Here is a 16,810-nt window from a genome sequence, read left to right on the forward strand (position 1 = left end):
GAATAAAGCTGATTAGAGACCACAAATGTGGAGAGGTTGAAAATACGGGCATGTTATTAATGGATACTTTGCATCTGTCTGCAGAGGGCAATAATACAGACATTGTGGATGGAGAGGACTGAAATATTGGATAAGATTAATATGTTGAGAGTGGAAATAGCAAGGTGTTTAAAATCTTTGAAAGGAGATAAATTGCCAGGCCAGGCTCAAATATACCACAGATTGTCACAACTTTTGTTTCTGAAGCAGTACAATAAGGAAAATTTGTAATTTTTTTTCATGTCTGTAGAATCTGTAATTGTTTTTAAGAATGTTTGTAAAATAATTTTTAAAATTTGCATCAATTGTAAAGGGATCATACTTGTTTTGGATAATAAGCAATGTGATCTGGCAACCCTTGACCTGGAAACAATGCGAACAAGAAGGAAGTTAAGACCAAAAGCCATGTGTCTGGCAAACACAAAGGAGAACAGGTGGGTGAAGGCAATCAGCACACAGAAGGAGATTCTCCAGAAAGCAAACAAGACAGGAAAGGGGAGCATGCTAAATTATTATGAGAAGAAACAAATCTCTCTCAGGAAGAGGTCCATTTTTCTGTTTGGCAATAAAGGAGACAGAAGCTGTTGGAGGCAATGTGTGAGACCTTGAAGACTTTGTGAATAGATTGGGAGGTACCAGAGAGCTGAGCATTTTGCGGCAGAGACCAATCACGAACTGGGGTGTTATTGTTTATTTGGTTGAAAAGGCACTCCTCAAAACTGCAGTATTAGGATTATTATGACCCAAGGGAGAGGATTCATAGAAACATGCCTTGCTGATGACAATCATACCCATGAAACTCTAAGGTTACTGGATAGGATTCCTGACCGACTCTGCTGCTACACAATGCTGCATGTGTGCCGGGAGTGATGTGAATGTTCATATACAAGATGCATCTTTGCTGTATGACAATTTAAAGTTAAATTTACCATTGCATTTAAATTATTTGCTGGTTAATTCCTGTTTAACATGAATCAGAATGTACTTAATTTAAAGTCAAAGATCCAAAAGGTTGATCATTTCTTCTTTAGGGGTGCTTTGTGAAATACGGTTATTTTCGGTATCTAGCTCCCCCATGGAGATCAGCACAAGACTTCTCAGAGAAGTAAGCGAAGAAATAATAGAATCTGACTCCAATTTTCCAATGTTTGCTGGTTACTTGGTGTTGGAGGACTGGTAGATTGCTAAGATTGGACCATTGTTTAAAAGGGGAGAAAGAAAATGACCAAGTAATTATAGGCCAGTCAGCCTAACCTTGGCATTGGGCGTTTTATTGAAAAAAATCTGAGGAATAATATAAATCATCAGTTAGAAAGACCGAACATTCAAAATGGATGTGTTCTTTAAAAGTTGTTTCTGATGAAGGTGATTGAACTATTCTGAGGAGGTGACAAGGGGCTGAAGGTGATAGTGCATATGATGTTCTCTAGATGGATTTTTTGAAGGCTTTTAACCACGTCCCTCATGGCAGTCTGGTTAAAAGAACAAAAGCCCATGGGGTCCAAGGAAAGTGGCAAGATCAGATCCAGAGTTGGTTCTGTGGCAGGGAGCAACCCACGGGCCGTGGTCACTGCATGTTGTGTGTGACTGGAAGGCTGCTTCCAGTGACATCCTGCAGTGGTTCGTATTCGGGAGGTATCAAAAAGGACGGCTCAGATGAGCAGAAAGTGGCAAATGAAATTCAACCCAGAGAATTGAGAAATAATGCATTTGGGAAAATAAAATAACACAAGGTAATGCATAATAAATTTGAGTAGTATAGGGCAACAGGGATCTGGTGATCATGTCCACAGATCCTGAAAGATATTAGGGCAGGTAAATAAGGTATACCTTAGACAGATAAGGTAGCTATCTACTTTATGGATAGATATGCAAGGTTAATTTCTTGAGGTGTAAAGGACAGGAGCCAGGAGATTCTGCTCAAACTGTCTAAAACTAGTTGCAGCAACTAATTAACTACAATAAAGTGCAGGTCACCACAGAAAGGATGACATTACACTGGAGAATTGACAGAGGAAATTTGACAGATGATGCCAGAAGAGGCACGGGAAACCCCCCAGTCGTTCCCAGGCAAGGATTGCATGGGGAATTGCTCTGGAAGTTTGAACTTCTGACGAGAATTGCCCTGCACCTGGAACCATCCAAAATGTGATTCTCCCTTAGCAGAATAGTAAATTAGAAGGATTACAATTACTTCTAACACCTGGGTAACTATAATACTGCACTCCACCCTTCCCTCTAATACTCCCCTCCCCACCCCAACTATCCTCTTGACACCTCTCACCCCTTGTCCCCCTTAACTAACTATGCCACTGCCTCCCCACCCATTTACTTAATATATTTATTTGCTGTCCTGTCAAAGTGGCTGGCATTGGCTTACAGCAGCTAGTTCTGTAAAAAGAGAGGTGGTTTCACATCCCTCGATGAGTCTGTACTGTACTGGAAGGACTCCAGAACTGTTGCCACCAGGCATGGGTTAGATTTCTGGGTGAGAAAAGTGCAGCGCCACATCCAGCGAAGTAAAAAGGAGCAGAGTGTCAATTTGACAGTGACTGCCACTCCACAGAGGTTCTGAGCCAATGATTCAGAAATATCCCGTAAAACAGAGGCACCGACCAATACAATAGGGAAGCTGGCAGTACAACTCACCCTGATCCAGAACAATTGGCAGTATTTTCTGGCCTTGCCCACTACCAGGATCACCTGGTCCTGCCGAACTGAATGGACTTTGATTGGCCCACCGCATCCCCTGTGAATTTGAGCTGTGTTGAAATTGTTTGAGAAAGCAAATGTAAAAACGTGCCTCTACTTTCTCAGAAGACTAAGGAAATCTGGCATGTCTGCTACGACTCTCACCAACTTTTACAGATGCACACAGAAAGTATCTTTTCTGGTTGTATCAGAGTTTAGTATTGTTCCTGCTCTGCCCATGATCGCAATAAACTACAGAATTAACTCTGTCTACACCTCCCGCTGCCTTGAAAAAGTAGCCAGCATAATTTAGGACCATACGCACCCCAGACATACTCTCTTCCACTTTCATCCATTGGGAAAAAGGTACAAAAGTATGAGGTCACATACCAAGCGACTCAGGAACAGCTTCTTTCTTGCTCCAATTAGACTTTTGAATTGACCTACCTCTTATTACACTAAGCTGATCTTTCTCTATATCCTAGCAATGACTGTAATACGACATTCTGCACTCTCTCCTTTCCTTCTCTATGAAAAGTATGCTTTGTAAAGCATTGCAAGAAACAATACATTTTACTGTATACCAATACATGTGACAATAATAAATGCAGTTAATTAATAATCAGATAAGAGGGGCTAGGGTAAAAATTCCACAGGGCTCTTCCGGTCTCCTGCTCTAACTTCTGGAGGAGATTGGCGTCATTCCCCTACGCTTTCTGAAGCTTACCCATTGAGGTAGCAGTGGTGGATCAGAATTTCTGAGAAAGCAGATGGTCATTATTTTAAACTATGTGGGCAACAAACAGTGGCCAGTGTTCATTAACATGGATGGCATTCAAGCATTTCCCATTGGTCTGATTATTCGACAGCTGTAGTTGGAATTCTTCGCCAGGGATAAATGCAGCCAGCTTTTGGCATGTCCTGGTTCAACTCTTTCAACTGTATTTCCAGGTTATAATGGCATAACTTGAAATTTGTGGAGCCATTATACAAGAATTTGATCACTTTTGTTATCTTGCTTTTTGGAAAAAGTTTAAGTTCTGTTTATCTGCTGGTTTACTTTGCTATTACAGCAACTCTGTCACACCTCCAACCTGACCATTTATATGACAGGCAAAGCAAAATGCCAAGGCAATCTGGACTGTGGGCATAACTTCCATGCAAGAATACAGCATACGAGAATACGTTACTACTTCAGTTTAATGCATGACTTAAATTCTCAATCCCGGTTTAGGGAATGCTGGTTTACCTATACAGGTAGAATGATAAAAGTTGGGGAGAGATTCCGAGCTGCAATGGAGGCAGGCGGTAGTCTGAAAATTACAAACCCACACTATTGTTCTTCACACGTGACTATCAATTTAAACGAGTTGTAGCTAGTTAAAATAGCATGGAGAAATTGGATACAAGTGTATCAAACACTCAAAAGATAACATTGCCTTCAGTCATTTTTAAACCTGCTATTAATGTAAACCAGTGTTTCTGCTGTAGCAGCTTGTAACACATAACCACAAATTAAAACAAATAGATTATACCTACTTTAAATAGGCCACAAAATATTTGGAACTTGTAATTACTCAAAATTGAACACCTTAAAACAGTTTCTATTTATGCACACTTTCCAAAATTAAAGGACTTTGTGTCAAAGACTTGGGGGATAATATTTGGAGTTTGACTAAATATTTTCAGAACTGAGAAAGTCGATTACATTTTTCATAGGATTTATTAATTCCCAAAATCAAGCTTAAATGCTTATGTTATATTATTTGTAAAAGAACTAGGAACTATATATTACGTGAATTTATATCCTGGTGCCACATTTGCTGCTGCACTGTAGTCATATGCCAAGTAACAATGAATCAGCCCACCAGCCACGTGGACAACTGAAAGAAATACATTCAATGAAACATCAGCATTTTGGATTACTTCTAGTTTATGGGAACCAGAAGACATAATACCTTGAATGGCTAAACTGAAACCTTTTTGTAGTGAAATCTTGAACTAGATGATGAATTATTGTGGTCTCCAAGAATTCAACTGTGTCAGGGCTGTTATGTAGAACATTGCTGACTATCACTTTAAAGTCAATTAAATTGAAGTTGTAGCAAATTCAAGAGATTAAAAGAATTACATTAAAATATTGACAAATGCAAAGGAGATGGCGTGTTCTCAGGTTTTACAGAATACAAATTAACCTGAACTTCTGTAAAAGACTGCTCAAGATATGCTGCACCCATATTAACACATATGCAATATAGTCTTACTAGACAAAGCGGCACAGATTTGTAGCAAGACCACCTTGAAGAAATGGTCTTGAAATACCAGAATCACAGCCAACTTGAAGTCTACAGTAACATTCAAAACCTGTGTTTAAAACTGCTTCTGGCCGGCTAATGTGCTGCAATTAATTTTTCAGCAATTTTTTTAAAAATGTGGACTATTCAATCAGCTTTCCTCAATTATTAAAAGACCCCAATGGCTGTTGGAGACCTGTATCCTGTATTCCTGCCCACAGTGCCCGTGCTAGTTCCATAATATTTTTTATATATTCTTCACACCCGAAAATCCTGTTCAATTTATTAACTCCATAGATAAAAAGGCTAGTGGTATAAAGGTTAATATCATCTGGGAGGCATTTTGTTCAAATCTCAATATGGGACTGTGCCAAATAAAGGATGCTCTCTGGAGATTATAACAGTACCTGATATAGCTTTTATGAGAGAGGAAATATCAAGGTTTAGGTTTATGGAGATGGATAGTCAGAAAAGTGTGATCAATATTCCAGTTGCATTTCAGTGCATTTTGATTTCAGTTCCACGTAACATATGAACATGGAGTTGCACATTTAATAATACAAGATATAATTCATATAGCTGATATGTAGGGTGGGATTTTCTGGTTGTGCTTGCCCCATAACCAGAAAATCCTGCTTGAGGTCAGTGGACCTTTGCATGGTTCATGTTCCACCTGCTACGATTCCCATGGCAGACGAAAAAAGTCTACATTGTGATAAGCAACCAAAGCACACATTGTTCTGGAATGACAGCATATGTTATGTGATGTTATGCACAGTGTAATTATTACATCAGTGAACAGGACAGTTAAACAATTATAAATCCAACGGTGCTGGACATATTAAAAATGTCCCCACTATACTCAAGGACAATACTTTCACAGTTGTACAAAATATGCAAAAGTATGAATAGTTTAAAACCAATCATGGATCTCTGAACTTCTCTACTGCAAAGAGCAGTGGAGGCTGGGTTATACATTGAAGTTGAGTTAGACAGATTTTTGATCTGCAAGAGGTTTTAGGGGAGACAGGAAAGGGAGATGAAGCCACGGTCATTTTGAATGATGGAGCAAGCTCCGATGTTGGGAGGTTATTGTGACTGGTCTTCTGCTACTCTGATTTCTTATGTTCAAAGTTAAAATTGGGAAGTAAGCATCAAAAGCTCATTTGGGGGCAAGGAGTTAAGGAAAGGAAAGTATTGATAAAAACAATGGAAAGGAGAAAAAATTTGAGATGCAAAAACAGCTAGAAACCATTTCTCATCTCTACCCATTATCAGAATGGTGACGAGAGAGAAAAGAAGAGAAAGAGGGAAACATACTTAACTCTGTGGCTTTGTACAAACATCTTTACATAACCATGGCCTGGATAATTCAAGAAATGGAGACTCTTAGGAAAGAAAAGGGTCAGGATGTGGTAAAATTTTCAATCTAAAGTTGGGGCTCTTTCAGATTACATGGGAGAATACACAGTGGTTAGCACTGCTGCCTCACAGCAGTGGGTTCCTCCAGGTGCTCCAGTTTCCTCCCACAGTCCGAAAGACATGCTGGTTAGGTGCATGCTGAATTCACAGAATCATAGAAACCCTACAGTGCAGAAAAGGCCATCTGGCTCATCGAACCTGCACTGACCACAATCCCACCCAGGCCGTATCCCCATATACGTACATATTTATCCGCTAATCCCACTAACGTACGCATCTTAAGACACTTAAGGGGCAATTTTAGCTTGGCCAATCAATCTAACCCGCATATCTTTGGACTGTGGAAGGAAACCAGAGCACCCAGAGGAAACACACACAGACATGAGGAGAATGTGCAAACTCCACACAGACAGTGACCCAAGCTGGGAATTGAACTCAGGTCCCTGGAGCTGTGAAGCAGCAGTGCTGATTACTGAGCTGTCATGCTGACCCTCAAAGTACCTGATCAGGTGCCAAAGTGTGGCAACTAGGGGATTTTCACACAGTAACTTCACTGCAGTGTTAATGTAAGCCTACTTATGACATTAATAAATAAACTTTACTTAAAAGGACAGTTGCCCAGAAGACAAATCAAATGTTGCCAGATGTTGTTCTTTATTTTGGTAGGACTAAGACACAAGAAATTATAGGAGATGTAATTCTTGAAGGATTTGAGTTCCAGTAAAATAAAGGAAAAGGATGTACTCGCATTCTGAGAGCGCTTTTCCCTATTCCACAACATTGCAAAAAAATGTTATCGCCAAATGATGTAGTTCGCAAGTGTAATCACTGTGGCTAGATCCTGTATGCAGCAGGAAGGTACATGACCAGAGAGGAATGGATATCAGCCAGGACTCAGAAGAGTTCTTCCTTTTTGAAATAGTTATTGGATCTTTAAAAAATCCACCCAAAAGGGCAATTAGGCTTCAGTTACTTATCCTATATGGAAACAAAACAGCCACACAGGTAGCTAGAACATAGCTGGACAGTATTGAGTGTTCCAGCCACGCTTGTGCTACCTCTTTAGCTGAAGGACGTCCGCAAGAGGGAAATAAGGTCAGAAATAAATAAACCAGGGTTTACCAAGCAGGAGTAAAAAAAATGGAATTTATGAAATTTCAAGGATCTCCACAGCAAAGTGCTTAATCTGATGTGATAGGTCTGGAAGAATGTTTTTCCATCTACAAGATACAAAGTCATTTCAAATTATCAGTGCCCCCTTGTATTCTGCTGAGTGTTGCAGAATCTGTTTTCAAACGCAGTTGCAGCTTTTTAGGCTGTATATAACAGTACTGACAGTGGCTGACCACAGAATGTTTCCCCTTAATGGCCTCCTACTATTTATCCATTATACCAGTGAAATCTAATTATTTCTCTTTACTCTGTGTCAAACTTCAGAATTCTGCTGGGCTGGCACTGACGACTGATTTCATTAATTTTGATTACCTTAGTTGGGACTGACTCCATTTCACAAACAGAGCTAAAAGCTGCTTCAAAATCCCCAGCCACACATTATATCAACACAGTTTCCTAAATTAATTTGTACGCAGAGTAGCAAATAAAAAGTGCTGAACATTATTTTATTGACTAAGTACAGATGCAGAGAGAATGGTGCTCAGCTGATGAAACTCTTAAGAATACATGGACTCCGGAGTCAACAGTTCAAATTAATGGACTGTGCAGCAAGGCATGCCTGATTTGCCAAACCAAATATGTTCAAGATGGGCAGAATTTTCCTGTCCCACCCACCAGGGGAATCATAGCGGGCGGGACATGGACCACGCAAAGGTCCATTGACCTCAGGTGGGATTTTCTGGCCTTGGGGCAAGTGTGATTGGAAAATCCTGCCCACAGATGTGGAAAGTTGAATTACCTAATACAAACTTTAGATGTTGTTTCTCTGCTATGCAAAAATGGCATCAGAAAGTGTGGCTAGTAATTGTAATGAACAGCATTTCTTTTGTTGCAACTTTTTTTTCCCTTCTCTCTTGAAAACTGTCCATTCTTTGCTGTAGTTCCAGTGGTAAAAGCATCCTCGGGTAAATCATCAGACATCAATTTTCTATTTGAACCTTGATGGTGGCCATCAGCATAGTAATGACTATGTGGGCATCAATGTAAATGTTGCTAGCAGTGAACAGAAGCTATTGACTAGTTTTCACCATCCTGATCCAATACTGTGGAAGCTCATTGCCGTTCCCCAGTTGTCCAGCCCAGATCACCAATGACCAGGATCAGACCTGCAGCCACCTTGTGAGACTTTGGACAAACTGGTTGAGGCACAGGGAAGCATGGTGGAACAACTTCAGCCAGTCATTAATAATCCCTGTGCAAGAAACTTGTACGAGATCTCCCCACAGAAAACCATTCAGAATCACACTCACGCAAATCACTGAACTCTTGTTACTAGTTTTATCTTTGTCATGTTAGGAAAACTTGTACCATAAAAACTTATGGATTCAAGATAACATTCTGAACACTGTGATAGAAGCAAAAATAATTTACATAGCCTTTGAATCTCTAAGTACAGATGCAGAGAGAATGGTGCTCAGTGTATCCAGCCTCTCCTTAGAACTCACACCATCAAGACCTGGTAGCATCCTAGTAAATCTATTTGCTCTAACTCCCTATCCTCAAAAGTTGGCGACTGTTGACCATTAGAGGGCTCAATTGTGAACTTTCCTGCTGGCAATTAAAATAATGATTTGCAAAATATTCATTGGTATTTCATTAATTTTCTGGTGTTACGCAGTGTTCTTGTTTTGTGTCCGGATGGGGCAGAATTGATTGGCCAGATAACTTTTATAGCTTTTTTTATGCATTGTGGCCTTTCCTATTATGAAGGAAAAGTGAGGAGAAAAGCTGATCCCAGAATTTAACGTGGCGTTCACATCTGGTACAAGAACTTCTCAAGCGAAAATGTAAAGAGAACCAGAATCTCTGTTCCATTGTTACATTGACAAATCTGTGAAATGTGATGCATTTTGGGAGATTGTTACAAAGTTTGGATGAGCCAACAATGCTTGGTGAGTGTTGTTGTACAGCAGTTAAATGTTAGTGCAATGGCCCTAGTTAATAACCAACGCCTCATTTCAATGCTATTTGTAGTTACCAAAGGTATAAAATGAAGTCACATTCTTGCTCCAATCTCGTTCAGCATGCTTTGAAAGTGAGATATCGGTATCTTTGTCAGCTGCATACCAAAAAAGCAGCGCAAGTCACGATTTGGTTGTTGTCTGGTGATTGTTTGTGAATAAGCAAGGTCTTGAGGATATTATTCTGTGTGAACACAGCAGTCAGGAAGCACTCAAACATCATCATTGTTTTTCAAAAAAAGACATTGAGGATAGATGCAGCGAGTGCAGGTTAGTCAATCAGCACAAAATGAAATAATCAAATGAACATGGATTGACTTGTAAAAGGTCAGCATGAATGTTACAGAGACAAATTGTGTTTAACTACATTTTTGATGAGGTAAAGCAACACAAGTATCACACAAGAGGTTTGCAGGTTGAAGCCCATGAGCAAAAGGGACAGTGGGAGTATTGGTACGAGAGGTCTTGAGAGATCTGTTCATAGAGCGGAGAATGAGTGAGAGGAGGTGTGAAGGAGAAGGGGAGTTGTAAAGTGGTCAGAAGATTTAATTGTATATTGGCGAGTCACTAAATGTCTTCAAAGCATCAGGCCAAGGCTTTTTGGGAACAGAGGTGGGTGTATTAACCTGTCCACTCCCTCTTCAGAACATCGTCAATATTCCAGCTGCTAGCAGTCTTGAGATGAGAGTGGGATTCGTCCCATCTTCCGATTCCCACCGTTATAAAAGTGTGGCCCTGATCTCTAGTCAGTGATTCTTCCTCTGCTGCCCCCACCTAACCCAGCAATCAGTTAACATTCGTGGGACAGGAAAATTGTTGCAGGGAAACAATACAAAATTAATAAAAATTATACTGCTGTAATACACATCAAGTGATATGAATAAGGCTTTGGGAATTTTGAACAAATACAACATTGGTTGATTGACAGGTCAAATCAAGTGAATTCATTTAGAAAGTTTTTTCAGAGGATCGGATGCTTTCGGCTGATTGCTCTGAGTAACGTTTCTCAGAAGAAAGTTATTTGGCCAATGGACTGATGCATTTTTAAAGCATTCATCTAACGATTTTGAAAGAAATGCAACGAGAGGCAAACTTCTCATCAGAAGTTAACTATTTTCAATTGAGATACTTCACTATCTCTAATTACTGGCTGTTTTTTTTTCTAAGAGTCTACAGGGGGGAAAGAAACCAACGATACAGTCTAAATCATAAGAAATTATACTCAGCTTCTGGTCAGAATATCTTTCTGATTTGGTTTTTTGGCATGTGTACAATACCAAAGCAAACATCTGCAGGATTATGGAGGTGGCAAACTTGAAATCAGCTGTTACCCATTAAAAGCTGCCCTGTGATTTTGGACACTTTTCCTGAAACTTCCAATGTTGCTTTAAGAATCTCATTCATCTCACACAAATTCAGTGGGGGCAGGGAGGGTACTTTTACTAATCAAACTATCCCAAGTGTAAACTGCTCCAAGACACTGTTCATAACAAAAAGGAATGCACAGAGTATCTCATATTTTGGGCAACAGATTCCCCCTTCTTTCCTTGACAACTACCCTCAGAGATTATGCATTTCTATGTTTCCAGAGCTATCAAGTGGATTCTCATTGGTCTCTGATCCCCTTTATTGGATGAATGATTACCAGATCCAACCTTTAAAAATCATGGCACAGAGGACATTTATCACTCCCAGAAGAGAAAATCCACACATTAAAAAAAAAACACAGAAATGGAATAGCATTTAAATGAAATAGATAAGTGGTCACTATTGGAGACAGACTATCCAAATAACAAAATTGATATTAACTAGCACAAATTGCAGACATAAATATTTGTAAATTCCCACATAGGCAAAAGAGGTACAAACTCAAGCCAGTTCTAGATTTGCAGTGATGAATGATGAGTTAAACATATTGCAAATTCTCATTATATAATGGATTCCAATGCAGTAATGGATCATTATCATTGTTCAAAACATTTAGCCTTATATGATACCTTTCTTCTTCTAGACAATTGTGGGAAATTTTGGCATCACATGGACAATGTGTCTTTTGTTTAATAATTTTTTTATGAAATCTCCTGCGATTGTCTCAGAGATTAGCTGCTGCTACTTTTCTGAGGGCTGCTGGAAAGACTCCTGCTTTTCTATTTGGGTCATCTCTGGAGAGTTCTTTTACTGTGATTGTGGAGTCAGCAGCAATACAGCTGAAGCGCTGGTGTGATGTTAACTCTCCTTAAAATCAATTAACATACTTAGTACATGGATGAACAACCTTTACCCAGTTTTAGGTTTAGCATGCTTTTACTGCATACAGTAAGGGACTTGTGCTTATTGGAAATGCATAATACTTTAAGCATATATCTATATATAAAAATATTAGTGGACACACAGACAGCACTAAGAAATTTCCAAAATTAATCATGAACAATGAATACATGCAACTAGAACAACAAGATGACTTTGATCTTCTTTTAAAATCAGCAGAGTTGGAGGTCTTGCTGCATTGCAATGCACAAACAGACCTAGAACTGACAAGGTTTGTCAGTGTTCACACATACAGCTGGAGGGGTAGAGCATCCGCTCCTGCCATGACTTGAGCCGGAGCCCAGAGAGGTGTGAGGAATGTGTTGCTTGAACATCTTTAGTGCAGAAATTTTCTGCTGTGATTTCAGAAGTAAACAGGTTTCTCCAGGTTGAGTGGGGAGGTAAAAGGGGGGGTGGCGGTGGCAGGAGGGATGGGGGTGGTGAGATGCATAAAAGAGGAGGTTGACTGGAGATGCAGGAATAGCCCTGGGATTCCAAATGTGGTTTGTACATTTACAGTATTCTTCCTGTGCAGCTCTTGGGACTAAAGGCTTACTCAAAAACAAAAGTTTTACCCATGTCTTACACCTAAGGGAATATTTTCTTACATGGTAGGGTTCACAGAGTGAATTAATCTGCTGCATGTCCAAGGTGATGTCATGACAATGCCTTCTACTTATAAAGTATCAATGAAGTTTAGTCGTCATCAAATTCCCCCAGCTCAGTCACAATCCGGAGAATTACCATTCCGTATTTTTCCTGGTTGCTATTCTAGTTTATATCCTTCCTGCCCATTTATTAGATCACATTGTAAGCTCTAAAACACTGTAAATGCAGAAAGTGCTCAGTTACTAATTAGCTTTTTCCTGTTCTTAATGTACTGAACAGTGGCTTTAGAATTAAGATTGGATCATGGTTCTGTCCAGCTTGCTATGGTTTTATTTACTGTAAAGTTGTGCTGAAAGACAGTATGAAATGATAATTGTAACTTCACTAAACTGTACAAAAGAACTGTTGTACTTGTTAAGTTAACCTGCCTTTGCATTTACAAGTTCTATAATAAGTTGCAATCAGACATTGCACAAAGGAAATGTGTATCTGCTTATTACTGAATTTACACTATGAGCTTCTAAACAGGGATCTGGACCTCTGGATTCTCAAGAGTTCCCCAGTGGGGACAGAATGGGGGGAGGGGGAGATTGTTCATCATGCCTAGCCAAGGTTGTCATATGGCAGTTTCTTAATAACTCTACAATTTGTTTTTTTTACAGTTTCAACTTCCATCAAAAGCATTGTATGTAATTGCCCTTTTGCATACGTCTTTCATTGCAGTAAAGCTAGGGTGGCATGGTGGCACAGTGGTTTGCACTGCTGCCTCAGTGTCAGGGACCTGGGTTCAGTTCCCAGTTTGGGGGTCACTGTCTGTGCAGTGTCTGCACGGGTTTCCACCGGATGCTCCAGTTTCCTGCCACAGTCCAAAAATACATGCTAGTTAGGAGGATTGGCCACGCCAAGTTGTCCCTTAGTGTACCCGAACGGATGCCAGAGTGTGGCGACTAAGGGATTTTCACAGTAATTTCATTGCAGTGCGAACATAAACCTACTTGTAACGCTAATGAAAAAAATGGCACTCTTCTGCAATGTAGAGGTGGCGGCTGAGCACTTTTTACATGACTGCTGTCCATCCAAACATTTCACCACTTCAAAATAATGCAGACACCATGGACTGAGCATAATGACTAATCAGGCCTCCTATCGGATTAGCCTACTGATAGACATCACCCTATCTCTGCGCAGTAGTTAAACCACCACTGAAAAATGTTTGTTAGTGTTGTAGACTTAGGAGAAACACTGCAGTAAAAGAGAGGAAACCACTCATGCATTTTGTACCCAAAAAACAAATATAATAAGACCAAAAGGGAGAAATTCAGCCCAGAAAATATAAATTTTTGGGGGAGGGAAACGGGAAAGTGGAAAAATAAAGAATGCTGTAATTAAGTGATTGGCCTGGATGTAGTTGGCAAGAAGCAAGAATGCCCTCCTCCTCCAAAATAACTCAAATAATTGATCATTCTGGCATGCAGGTAAATTGCCAGAGATTCAGTGAAACTTAGCAATTATTGCCAGTTTGACAGTGAGATCCAATTATGAAGGCAGCAGTGAAGGTGGGAACAGCGGGAAGGGGAAAATGGACCCTGGAGAACAGACTAATAAGGGAGCTGACCGCTAAAGGCAAATCTGATAGTAAAGAAGATAGATATCAGCAAGCTAATGTAGTTAGTACCTCCTCAGAGAAGAATGATGGTATTACACAGGATATCAAACAAACAGCAGTAGGTAGTAATGGATTAGATGGGGGAAGCAAAAAAAAACTGAAGGTATATTCAAGAAGATAGATCTGGAGAAGGTTTTTGAAAGATGTTCACTCTACCCAAAATTTAAAAATGGCAACATTTACTTAAAAAAAAATTGATAATAGGTTGGGAGTCTGGTTGGAATTTTCCAGCCCCTCCAATGGCAGCTTGAAGTTGGTCGCTGGTAGGAGCTTCTGGTCCTGCCGAAGTCAATGGCAATTTACATGGTCTGCCCAACCTGCCACTGGGGAACCTGCAGCGCGGGTCAACTCTGGTAGGACTGGAAGATCGCACCAGTGGGAAGGGCCTGAAAATCCTGCCATTTGCCTTGGTGATAACCTGATCTATATAAAGACATGAGCACATAAATTTACTCTAATACTACGAAGGTAACTGTTAGCACATTGGGCACCAGACTTAATTTAACCCAAATCTGGGATGTATCCAAATGATGCAGCTGAATGCAGTGCAAAAAGAAAACAGTTATCAATTTCCTTGAATAAAGCTAGAGTAATCAGAATGAAGTGTAACGCATTGCATGCAGCTATACAAACCAGTGAAAAAGTGTTAAATAAAAACAGAAAATGCTGAAAATACTCAGGCAGGATCTGTGGAGACATGTTTCAGATCGCTGATTTTCCATCAGAACCTCTGTGGATCCATATTTAGAGTCACAACAGTCAAAAAAACTAGGAATTTTCATCTGGTTGGAGCCCCAAGCCAAAACACAACAAGGATGAAAGTGATGTCCTCCAGTAATGCAACTCATCCATTACAGCATCCAGTTGTAATATTGCTTATGATTTTGACTCCACCGTGTGGCAAACCATTCACTTATCGATTGGATTTAGTTGCTCAGCCATGATCTAAATATTTAAAAGGGAAGTGGATTAAATTGAGAGAAGATTCATTCTTCTAGCGAAGGAAATGGTCAGTTTGGGCAGTGAAACAAAACTTAGATGAAGTGAAAGACTAAATGGCTGACTTCTCATTCCATCATTGTCCTATTCCTGTTGTCATCAGACTTCTGACACCCCCCCCCCTCCCCGCCCCCCCTCCGTGCTCCCACATCCAATCTTGAATTTAAATTACTCTCCTGATGTCCACTAATGGTTTTCGTTCTCTTGCAGATAGAACATACATGAAAGCATCCATCCTGTACTGAGGGAGAATTATCAAACGGACCCACGTACTGACAACATTTCCACACTCCAACAAATCCATGGCTTGGTACAGCATGTACTTCAAGCCACTTTCCTTCAATGCAGCCTCAGTTGACCCATTTGTCTACTCTACAGGACTCATAATTTAAAAAAGGGAAAAAAAAAGTAACTGCACCCAGTATGATGGATTTGTGCTGTAGTGTCATCTGTGCTGCAGGTAATATTGCCAAAACGCAGCGATGTTTTTGTAACAGGTTAGCTGCGCCAGACTGTGTACATAGCAAGAGACATGCTGGTTGGTTGAAAAGTAGTGTGTCATGCTATTTTAAAACACACAGGTGGCCAACTTAAACTGAAGTGACTTCACGGATTGGTGAATTTACAGCACAAGCTTGATTCAAAGCTCTTAAGTACAATTAGCCCAGAGAAAACTGAAGGACTTTGTAATGGCTCAAGGAATCCTGCAACAACAACAAAAAAAAGACTAACTATTAAAGCTTTCCCTGTTAAAACTGGTCGATTTCAAAAGGACCTTTGAAAGAAGAAAGGGAGAAAGCAACAACTGTTTTGCTGAATTATGACGTCCTTGGGTTTTGTGATCCATCTTCAAGAGACGCATTGATTTGTCATTAACATCTTTTACACTCTGCTCAAATATCGGGGGAAGGAAGTGAAATTTATGCAGTAGAATGTTAGGAAATGAAACCTTTTTAAATGGCTAGTTGCTCGTATATGCTACCATACTTTTGTTCAGAATATTTAGTTGAAACTTCAACCTCTGATCAGAGAAAGGAATGTTAACTAGTAAAGATACAATGTTAATAGAACTTTCAGTTTGTCTTTTGTCTTTGCAAAGCTGTTCACAAAACATTGTCCCCTGCTGTTCAGCTTGACAGTAAAATGGTGCTGATGTTAATTATTAAGTTTATAGCCTTGTAGTGAAATAAAAATGCCACAAACTCCCTGCATATCATGTGCAGGCATTGTTAAAGAAAGCTTACACAAGCAACTTAAACACTTAATGCAGCACTGTATAAAAACCTCAGTGGCAAATGGCTTATGTCTGCACTCTGTTCCAAACAGGAACATTCCCCAATGTAATCATCACTTTAAGTGAAGAAATGAATTGTAAATAACTGGAAGTAAATTAAGAGTCTTCTGTTGGATAATGTAGATCATTTATATTTTTGCTTTATTAATGATTTATGGACATGTACTCAGTCAGAGGGACAGCTGAATTACACCCTCTATCACACACTTAAGAACGCCCCACCCCCCGGCCCCCATTCCTTTGCTTCAAGAGTGGGGATGGAATTTTGTGATAGAAGATGTTAAGAATATCACAGAAATGGGACAGATTTAATTGAGAACATTTCACAGGGCTGGCAGAGACACGTTTTGCACAT

At 39.8% G+C, this 16,810-nt stretch overlaps 1 protein-coding gene across 4 annotated transcripts in view; it reads left to right on the forward strand.

Annotated features, from left to right (window-relative positions):
• dacha (dachshund a) overlaps window positions 1–16,568 on the forward strand; it is a 375,878-nt gene extending 359,310 nt beyond the window's left edge. For all 4 annotated transcript variants that reach the window (XM_080187709.1, XM_080187712.1, XM_080187710.1 and 1 more), the window contains one exon: window positions 15,372–16,568. In XM_080187709.1, coding sequence (XP_080043835.1) covers window positions 15,372–15,406 — 35 coding nt within the window. In that variant the 3' untranslated portion in view covers window positions 15,407–16,568. The remainder of the gene's footprint in view (window positions 1–15,371) is intronic.
• The last annotated feature ends 242 nt before the right edge of the window (window positions 16,569–16,810 follow it).

Source organism: Carcharhinus amblyrhynchos, chromosome 4 (genome assembly GCF_965287045.1).
Source record: "Carcharhinus amblyrhynchos chromosome 4, sCarAmb.v2.hapA, whole genome shotgun sequence".
NCBI lineage: Eukaryota > Metazoa > Chordata > Chondrichthyes > Carcharhiniformes > Carcharhinidae > Carcharhinus > Carcharhinus amblyrhynchos.